The sequence below is a fragment of the Macaca thibetana genome, chromosome 2, assembly GCF_024542745.1.
Source record: "Macaca thibetana thibetana isolate TM-01 chromosome 2, ASM2454274v1, whole genome shotgun sequence".
Taxonomy (NCBI): domain Eukaryota; kingdom Metazoa; phylum Chordata; class Mammalia; order Primates; family Cercopithecidae; genus Macaca; species Macaca thibetana.
In genome coordinates, this window is record NC_065579.1 from 31864146 (window position 1) to 31875105 (window position 10960).

The window sequence follows — 10960 nt, forward strand, 5'->3', positions numbered from 1 at the left end:
CCTAGCTACTTGGGAGGCAAAGTTGGCAGAATCACTTGAACCCAGGAGGCAGAGGTTGCAGTAAGCCGAGATTGCACCTTTGCACTCCAGCCTGGGCAACAGAACGAGACTCCATCTCAAAAAGAAAAAAAAAGAAAAAAAGTTGCTGTTTTAAGCCACTAAGTTTAGGGGTAGTTTGTTATGCAGCAAAAGATAACTGAAACAGTGTAGTGGGAGTCTGGAATTGTTACAGCCACATGCAGAGAGTCTAAAGCCATCCAAAAAGTGATCAGGACAAAGTCCTCTTAAATTTGACCTCAAGTAAGACCTCTGAAATGTCTAAATTTTAGCTCTGTAATTTTTTCTTTTCCACTTTAATTCTACTCGTTTCTAGGCACAAAAGAAAGATGTTGTGATCACTTTAGTTGAAGTTCAACAAGCATGTATTATGTGCCTATCAAGAGTCAGATACTATGCTAGGGACTCTGGGCAAACAGCTAAGCAAAATTTGTTTAAACTCTAGTGGAGGAAACATGTTTTTGATAATTTTAACGCAAAGTGATCCATGTTAAGACAGAGCTACATATGCAGTGCCCCAGAAGAGGGGTAATTAACTCACCCCGGGGGTTTGAGGAAGACCCTCCAGAGACACGATGCATAAACTGAGTCATGCGTGATAGGTAAGAAGCTGTAAAAGGAGGGAAGGGCATTCTGTGCAAAGGGAACAGAGCATGGTTAGAGCAGAGACAAGCAAAAGGGTGTTGTATTGAGAACTACAGAAACTTTGGTGTTCAGAGATGGGGCAAATAGTGGCAGGTGAGTCCTGCCACCTGAGGCAGGGTCAGGGAGGAACTTGTAGTCAGGCTGTGCTGGGGAGGCGGGCCATTACTCTGAAGGTAATGGGGAGTCATAGAAGAGATTACGGAAGGAGAGTGCTTTAGGTTGATCACTCGGGCTCTAGTGTAGATCAAAGGTGCTTGAGTGTGTGAATCTGAGTTTCATGGGTAGAGTCAAGGCTGAAGAAACACTCGGAAATTACCGGAACATAGGTGGATTATTACTTCACAATACATATTTTAAGGATCACTACATGCTGGGCATATCCCCACGGCAATGTTTGAAAAAGATTGTTATTTACAAATATAGGTCTATTTTGTGTCCCACTTGGCAAATGCATCAAAAGGAGCACTCGATTGCCTTCCTGGAATTATTTTTGAAATATCTCTGCCTTCCCAGAAACCGGGGAGTACATATTCAACTCTATCTGAGTCTGTGCTGACGTAAAATTCAGTGAAGATGATATTTTGCAATTTTCTGATTCATGAGTGACTCATCAAGTCATCCAAGCCAGTGGTTCAGAAAACACTTGGGACAAGGCCCTAGAGGTGTGACCTTGGTAAATAATGGATATTTAATAAATATTAATTGTTTTTAAATCTGCAAAGTAATCCTAAGAAGTAGAATTCACTCTGGAAAGGGCATAATGATCTGGTTTGTTAATTGTGAACATATCATCCAGAAACTTAACTTTGTGCTTTGCAAACCACCTAAAGCACAGCCAGTGACATTTGTCACAGCACACAAAGGTTTTCGCTTTACCAACCCAGCCCTCGTATGTATCAGCCAGATGCTGTTACCTTTTGTGCTTTCTGAATGGACTAAGAAGGGGAGGATTAGAACCAAAGAGTTGGAGGATTTTGTCTTAAGCATCTGCCTTATGGTAAAGCCTTGAGAAAATCCAGAGGCCTCTTGACACTACCATGTAATGGCTTTTCCCATTAATGGGAAGCAGATGGGGTTAAAGGGTTGTCACTATTGTTTTAAGCAAGATTCTCACGCAACTTCCTATATCATATGTTTGCAACAAAGTAAGAAAATCATCATATATCCCATGGGAAGGCCACCCCCTTCACTTTTACACGCCATGCTTACTTGCCTTTTATGTTTCTTTTAGAAAGTAAGCAGAAGCTAAACTCTCAAGAGACAAGAATAAAGTGAAAGAGTTCTATTGGTTGTCACGCTTGGGTCACAAATTTTCTTGGAAGCTGTGCAATAAAAGAGATCAGAACACCATCGCTTCCCAGAGTGTTTGACCAATTATGACAGCAGTGACTGGGTTCCAGATGGCAGGCACTTTCCTCATATCCCAAACTGAGTACACAGAGCTGGTTCTGGGGCATTGAAGGTTCCTACTTGGGCAGAGGGCAGGAGCTGAATGGATAATATCTGGGAATTGTGAGCACAGGATTTTATAGGCCTCTGTCTCAGTATCCTGCAATTTTCATCCCATGACAATAAAAAACGAAGCCGAGCCCAATCTTGCCTGAGAGAGGAGGCATCTCAAAATGCAGGCACTGTCCCTGGCCGTCCATCCGCCAACCTCCCACTTCCTGGCTCGCAGAACCTTTGTGAGGTTCTGGGTGGCAATGTGCCCAGCCTTTGCTGAGGTACTTTCCTAGCCACTGTCCCTGCCACCCTTGCTGCTAGGACTCTAGCCAGCGACACAGATGGGGAGGTCTGCTGGGGGGCTTCTGGGCAAGATCTTTCTCAGTAAAGAGAAAGACGTTATTAACGAGGAGAACTTGTTTCTGCCGCCCTCTCCATCCTGTTTGGGATTCTGCAGCCAGGATGTAATGTTCGGTGTTGTGGTGACCATCTTGTGCCGATAAAGAGATAGAAACCAGGATCAAAAGCCAACAGGAATGGTGAGTGAAAGTTTAAAAAGAGCCTGGATCACAGATGTCTGTAAGCCATTATACCAGGCACAGAACCGCCCGTCCTCAACTAGGCATGAGAGATGACTGAAGTTCTTTATTTCTTAAGTCCCTGGGAGTTGGTTATTCTGCTGCTTGTACCTGAACTCATCCAAACCAATGAACCTAATTTTGGCAGGTCCTAAAACAACCTCACCCTTATTTTTACCCATTCCCATTTGGACAGTCACTGTTTTATTTCCTTTACTCACAAACACTGGGAGGCAATCATCTGTGGAAGTTAAATGTGAAGGCCTTGGAACCAAATGAACCTGGGTTTGTGATCTAGGTCCATCACTTGGAAAGTTGTAGAGCCTTAGGAAAATTACTCTGCTTGTGGAAATCTCACCCTTCAACTATAAAATGAGATAATATAAAATGGAGATAATAGTAGTACTTACATCATTGACCTATTGTGATTATAAGAAAAAATAATGTGGGTACAACAACTATTACAATGTTGTTACAATATTAACAACAATATTAATATTAATGTTGTTAATATTGTAACAACATTGCAATAGTGATAGTACATAGTACTAACAATAGTAATGTTGTTATTACTATTACCATAGTAATAGTATGTGCTAGTAAGCTAGCTCAGCATTAGCACTTATGGTGTTGTTATTACTATGATTTCTGGCAGTGAATACATATGTTTGCTCACGGAGATGTTACTGTCTAATGATATCCACGTTTTTCTCTAGTTGATTTTTCTCCCAACTCTTGAAATGTCCTTTTTCTATATCCTAACTCCTGTTTTTTCTCCTCCATAGTGGAACCCATGAAGTCAAGCATCCAACTCCATGGTAACTGCTAAGAGGAAACTAAGGAAGGGTGGACCATGGCTCTTTGCTAAAAGAAGCCTATAACTTAGTCTGGAAGATAATTTTGCAGAACCGTGCTGAATAACAGTGTAGGGAAAAGAGCCATCTTAAAGCAACACATATCACGTGTCCATCTGGATCCCACCTGCAAGGCTAGTGTCATCTGGATAGAGAGATTAGGTGAGGAGGTGGCAGATAGGTAGGTGGAGGGTCCTGAATACCTGACAAGCTGGGCGGTGGGGGCATTGCCTAAACCAGTCTGTGAGGGGATATTGTAGCCAGGGGCATGGAGCGGGAACCTCAAGGAGACAGTGGTGGCTCCATCATCAGACAAACCAACCCACTACCTAGAGCCATGTGCCAGAGCCTCCCACGGAGAGTGGTCAAGGATATGCTCAAAGAGTTGACTGGAGATTCTCAAAGAGTTACATTCCTTTTCCTGTGACCCACATCAGGGAGTGATGGGGGAACAGGACTTTATCTCCAAGATAAAAGTCAATAGGCCTCAATTTTGGCTTCCAGCTGTGTACTCAGATCTGTACAGCTGCCTGTCCCTTGTGCATGGTGAAGGCTCACTAGATGATAATAGCTGGGGTCAGCAGCATGACCAGTAGAGCAACAGAATGCAAAGTAGACATAGGGCTGGAGAGCTTGGAACTGTCCATGAGTTTGAGGAAGGGGAGGTGCCTCAGGCCGTTTGTTTTATCTGGAACTAGCCTTGGATATGCCAATACTGACATGTGAAGGGGCATGATGAGCTGGACAGCCCCAAGCGTAGATCGTAACAGGCAGGAGGCACCCTGGGCTTGGCTGTTACACAGGTGTTATGAGCTTGTATTGGCTTCGGAGCACAAGGAGTGAGGTTTGTTGGCCTGGTATAGCCCTGGCCTCAAGGCTCGCTTTTGGAAATCCCTTTCCTTGGTTTGACTTCTACCATTTGTGTTTTGAAGTCTGGCTAAATTGAATGCCAGAGATCAGAGTTCATATAAATAACCAGAGGTTATTGCTTTTGGACAATCAGAGCTTGTGTCTGATTGTCCTTACATCCCAAACACAAGAGATTTGTGCGTCAGGGGGAGCGTGTGCTTTGCCCTTTGTGAATGTCTTCACCACGGTAAGATAAAAACTAGAGTGTTAAACTGTATCTCTTGGCCCAGTTTAATATCTTTGGCTTGGCTAAGATACTGAGAGTTACTCTGTGCTTCTGAGCAGCCCTCCCTTCCATGTTCGTATTCTTATTGCAGCCGTGGACTCAAGAAAGCTCGTTTGCTCAACTTCTGTTAACAGTGAAGGCCCCTGGAATCTTTATATCCCCCAAAGAAAGAAGACTGTGGGCTACAGTGTCAATGTTTTATTATTTTATTTTTAAAAATAATTTGCTTATTCCTAGTTTTTTCTAAAAAGGACTGGAGTCTGCTTATAATGAGAACATATGCTATACACTGTTTCCCTCTTTTTTGTTATTTTTTGCTGTTCTGTTATTTATAATAGAGAAACACTTTTATATTTTTAAAGCTCATTCACTATTTCTTTGGTAATATTTCTCTGTTTACTTTTAAAGAATCTATAATTTATCTCCTACAGTTGAGTCAAATACTATAGTCCAGGGGGTGGCAAACTATGGCTGTTGGCCAAATCTGGCCAACCATGTGTTTTTGTAAATAAAGTTTTATCAGAATACAGCCATGGTCATTTGTTGATCATTGTCCATGGCTCCTTTTGTACTACAATGGCAGAGTCAGGTAGTTAACAAAGTTAACAGAGTCTGCAAAGCCAAAAATATTTCCTATCTAGCCCTCTACAGAAAAAGTTTGCTAACCCCACTCTAGTTCATAGTCTAACATAATTTTGAAATATCCCGATTGGCACTCTTTGGTGGTATGTGGCAACAATCTATATTAATTCTTCTCCATACCACTGTTACTCTGGCCCTTGAGTTCTAATTCCAGTCCTCTCTTTTTTTTTTTTTTTTGAGACAGAGTCTTGCTCTGTTTCCCAGGCTGGAGTGCAATGGTGCAATCTCAGCTCACTCCAACCTCCGCCTCCCGGATTCAAGTGATTCTCCTGCCTCAGCCTCCCGAGTAGATGGGATTACAGGCGCCCATCACCATGCCCAGCTAATTTTTGTATTTTTAGTAGAGACGGGGTTTCACCATTTTGGCCAGTCTGGTCTTCAACTCCTGACCTCAAGTGATCTGCCTGCCTCGGCCTCCCAAAGTGCTGGGATTACAGGCATGAGCCACCACACCTGACCTGAATGCCTAGTCTTACTGGTATCTATCCCACCCGGCAAGGCTGCTCTTTTCCTTGCTGTCCTTTCCAGGGAGTTCATCCCTGTTCCTTGATTTCCATCCCTAACATACTATGCAAGTCATTACGGAAGTCTTGGCTAAAAGTCTGGGGTGATGGAAATAAGGCAAATAACTTTATATTGAGGACTAGACACCTAATCCTAAAAGTCCTCTGGCAAGTCACTCCTGCCCTTATTAGAGATACCTTCTTGGTCATCTCACTCTTTATGTCTTTATCATATTGTTTGAACCCATCTCTTCCTCAATACTCATATCTGAGTCTCCCTCGCTTTATCATGGAGAGCAATCATGCACTTCACTCCTAACTTCTATGGTGTACTTCTATATCCTCTAACACTGGTATGTATCAGTTATAGGAAAATAACTGAAATATATGAGGTGGAACATTTTTTGTGAGGCTGGAGGAACCTTGCTTCGTCAGGCTTCGGGTTTCTTCAAGAAGCGGCATCAATTAGTAGAACACTCATGGCCTCTCTCCATTCCATATTCACTTTTCCCCAGGGAGGAAAGATGTCTAATGTTATAATAAGATTGGGATAAGGACCGGCCAGGAGCGGTGGCTCACTCCTGTAATCCCAGCACTTTGGGAGGCTGAGGCGGGCAGCTCATGAGGTCAGGAGATCGAGACCATCCTGGCTAACATGGTGAAACCCTGTCTCTACTAAAAATACAAAAAAAAATCAGCCAGGCATGGTGGTGGACACCTGTAGTCCCAGCTACTTGAGAGGCTGAGCCAGGAGAATGGCGTGAACCCAGGAGGTGGAGCTTGCAAGCTTGCAGTGAGCTGAGATAGCACCAGTGCACTCCAGCCTGGGTGACAGAGAGAGGTTCTGTCTCAAAAAAAAAAAAAAAAAAAAAAGATTGGGGATAAGGACCAAGTGTGTTTCCCCTCCCCCAGACTCTTTCTCTTGGGCACAGCTGCCTAGAAGCCCACAATCTGGCCTTGCAGTTTATAGAATAAGTCCAACTCAGGGGAATGGGGTTATCTTGTGCATGCACTGAGACAACTGGTGAAACAAAGAGTAAACTGTGATAAGAAAGATAATTCTTACAGATGCAAGCTTTCGGTGGGACAAGTCATGTATGTTTGGGAGGGTTTCCCCATTAGCAGACATTGAGACAAGGATTTGTGTGCAAGTGGTTTACTTGGAAGATGAGCCCAGGAAACACTAGTAAGGAAGTGGAGAAGGGAATGTAGCCAGTTAAAGATGCATTATCAAGCCAGCTACCACTGTGGGTGACTAGAGCTTAAGCCCATGGTAAACTCTGGGAATGGTGTAGAATGTGCACCTCAGAGCTATCCTATGGGAGAGGTGCTGGAGCTGAGGTATTTATACACCAACTCCTGTCAGTCATAAATTGAGGACTGCTTTTGGGGAATGTGACTTCCAAGGCTTTTCTGGCCTTCCCCACATCATAAAGCAGTCTTCTTTGGCTTTGGGGAAAACAAAACAAAAAAAAACAAAAAACAAACAAAAAAACCAGGTGAAGAAATACAGATAACTGACAGTTGGAACCTTTTTCTGAGAAAGCTGAAGCTGTAAGACCAGAGGGATGTGGGTGGGGCCAGAACACTCAATGTCACTACTATAGCCTCTGGTGTTGGAGGATAAATTTGGTATCTCTTTCTTAGTTATGCATTCTTTAACTTTACTGCAGGACTTAAGGATTAAAACAATCAAATCTTGGGCTTTGGCAGGATTTGTTTTCCAGTCACCTAATTTCACGTTTGGCTATTAGATGTGGCTATTTTCAGAGGCCACAAGTCCTGGCCCATCTCCAGGGAGTCCCCTATAGTTGCCTCTATGAAAATCCACTGTATAGGGTGATCTGCCTGCCAGAGCCCCAGCTGCCTCCTCAAGATGAGGGCCATATTCCCATCAGTATTAGCAGCACTCCCAGTATCCCTATTGTTCCAAATCCATATTAAATGGCATTTCTGTACCCCCGCAGTATGGATTCCCTGAGGAGAAGAGCTGCCACTGAAAAGAGCTGAAAATCTGAGCTATTAATTTATTTGCTCAGTGTTCTAAAAATCCTTTGGAGAAACTGATGCTGTTCGCTCCATCAAGATTGGTCAGTTGAAACTGGTGGTGGAAGGGCATGGAGGCCCAGATAGAGGAAAAGTAAGAGTGAAATAAAAATTACCACAAGAACCTGGTGCTGGAAAAGCAGGTTTGCTCAAAGATGAGAAGTAGAGGGAAGTTGGGGCAAGATAAAGAAAGTGAGGAAGGGACAACATGCCCACAAATAGCAAGAACAACAAAAAAAGGTTAAAAAACTTCCCTGGTCAAAAAAGCAGAACTAGTGGACAGAATGGGAAAGAGGAAGAATGCTGAGGGAAAAGAGGAAAATGAATTAACAATGGTTGTTATTACATTGAACAAGATACATTATCCTGGCTGGGCGTGGTGGCTCATGCCTGTAATCTACTTTGGGAGGTTGAGTGGGTGGATCACCTGAGGTCAGGAGTTCGAGACCAGACTGGCCAACATGGTGAAACCCCATCTCCACTAAAAACACAAAAATTAGCCAGGTGTGGTGATGCACGCCTGTGATCCCAGTTACTAGGGAGGCTGAGGCAGGAGAATCGCTTGAACCCGGGAGGCAGAGGTTGCAGTGAGTTGAGATAGTGCCACTGCACTCCAGCCTGGGTGACACAGCCAGACTCCGTATCAAAAACAAAACAAAACAAAACAAAAAAAAGCATTATCCTGTAAAACATAGGATCAAATCATCCTACCATGTGGCTTCAAAAAGAGATCTGTTAGAAGCAAAGCACAGTCCAAGAACTCATCCAGTGAGGATTGTCTGAGCTCTAAGTAACAATTTAGAAAAACCCAGAAAACTACTGGAATTGTTGCTACTCAGACAGTGGTCTCTGGCCAGCAGCATCAGCATTACCTAGGAGCTTGCAGGAATGCAGAATCTCAGGCCCCACACGGACCTACCAAATCAGAATCTGCACTTTAACACAGTCCCTATGTGATTTGTGAGCACAGGAAAATTTGAGGAGCACTGAATTAAACAAAAACATTTCGGGTTGTCTCACACACTCCAGGGACAGGGATCTATCAAGGTCTGGGGAACAAAGTGGAGCCAGCGGATCAAATACTATCAAGGTGCTCTGTCCCAGCCTTGCCTCTGCTCCTATTTTATATTTGTTTGCACCCCCACAGCTGTCTCTAATTCACTCTCTAGGCTGGATTTATCTGCTTCATAGGGCCATATACAGAAAACAAGCGTGCTGAGAGCTCAACATTCTCACATTACCTCTCTTTAAAAAAAAAAAAAAAAAAATCTATTTATTTATTTTGAGGCGAGGCTATGAGACTGGCTAATTTTTGTTCTGGTTTTGTTTTTTGTAAAGATGGGGTCTTACTATGTTGCTCAGCCTGACTTCAAACTCCTGGGCTCAAGTGATCCTCCTGTCTTGGCCTCCCAAAGTGCTGGGATTAAAGGCATGAGCCACCACGCTCAGCCTCACATTATCTCTTAAGTCACTGGTAGAGAGACTGATTTCTTAGTCTCAATAATAAAATTACTGAGGAATGTGCTGATTGGCCCAACCTGAGTCAGATGTTCAGCTGGGAGGAGGGGCCATCTTATGGTGGGAACAAGGCAGCTCCCCACTATAGCCATATGGTTTGGGGTGGAGAATTTTGGAGAGTTTTGGAGAATTTTGGATAATCTAATTAGGTGCTCGCCTTTCACCCCATCTGAACAGCTTCTGCATTGGTGCATCTGGGAAAGTTATGACTTTAAAGATAGCAGCTCAGGTTTTCCTGGATCTTATTTAAATAAGACATTAAACAATGCCACCCTTGACCTGTGCCTAGGGGAGAGTGATCAGCAGCGCCTTCTTGAGGATCTCTGAATGAAGCAAATGATGTCCTACCCTCTGGTCACACTTTGCTGAAAAGTTAAAGGCCTTTGATAAGCTTCAGCAGCCGCAGAGTTGGCCTTGTTCTCATCCTGAGAGAGAGGGAGAGAGGGAGGGACAAAGAAAGGAAGGATTGTATCATTTCAGCATTTGTCACAGGTACTGGAATGTCCATTGACTATGAGCTAGCTGAACAGTTTGGGAATTGTTAGGGAACTTTAATTTTCAAACATGAATCTGGTCTCTTTGGACTGAGCTTGTAAACTATCACCCCAGGGGTAAAGTCATCATGGTGATTCTGCTGATTCTTTTTTTAAGCCAAACCATCAGGCAAGCTGTTTCTGTGTGGTGGTAACTTAGTGTACTGGTATTATGTAGAGCCTTCAGTGATGAAAAAATATAAACATCCCATACCCGTGGAAAGAACTGCTACTCCAGCAAAGATCCTCATAATATTAAAACAATGCTTAGGACACACTGCCATATCCAAAGGGCACATTTCATATAAGAAGGAGTTGAAACTGGAAAGAAGATTTGAGATTGGAGGGACTATTATTATTATTATTATTTATTTTACTTTAAGTTCTGGAATACATGTGCAGAACGTGCAAGTCTGTTACATAGAAATACATGTGCCATGGTCATTTGCTGCACCTATCAACCGATCAACCTGTTATCTAGGTTTTAAGCCCCGCATGCATTAGGTATTTGTCCTAATGCTCCCCCTTCCCTTGCCCCCCACCCCTCGACAGCCCCCGGTGTGATGTTCCCCTCCCTATGTCCAAGTGTTCTCATTGTCCAATTCCCACTTATGAGTGAGAACATGTGATGTTAGATTTTCTGTTCCTGTGTTAGTTTGCTGAGAATGATGGTTTCCAGCTTCCTCCATGTCCCTGCAAAGACATGAACTCATTCTTTTTTATGGCTGCATAGTATTCCATGGTGTGTATGTGCCACATTTGCTTTATCCAATGGAGGGACTATTAGTATAGGAATGGTAGAGGGGTCTAGAATCCTGGAAATAGCACCTCCTCGGTTATTGTGCTTGATATATCATTTGAAATATGCCCAAATCGAGGTATTTGAATAATTGGGGCAGGACTTGTAGGTGCTTTGGGCTTTGCCCAAAAGTGATCACAGACAATTTGCACTTTTAAAAGAACTTCTAAAGAACAACATAAATAGTTTACATAATAAGTAGAGTTG

General features: G+C 43.2%; 1 protein-coding gene across 1 annotated transcript in view; it reads right to left on the reverse strand.

The window, feature by feature from the left end:
• Nucleotides 1–8844: 8844 nt before the first annotated feature.
• Nucleotides 8845–10960, reverse strand: part of GALNT15 (polypeptide N-acetylgalactosaminyltransferase 15) — a 53719-nt gene continuing 51603 nt past the window's right edge. Inside the window, exon 10 of the mRNA XM_050777454.1 lies at nucleotides 8845–9846. Within this exon, the coding sequence (XP_050633411.1) occupies nucleotides 9766–9846 (81 nt within the window). The 3' untranslated portion in view covers nucleotides 8845–9765. The remainder of the gene's footprint in view (nucleotides 9847–10960) is intronic.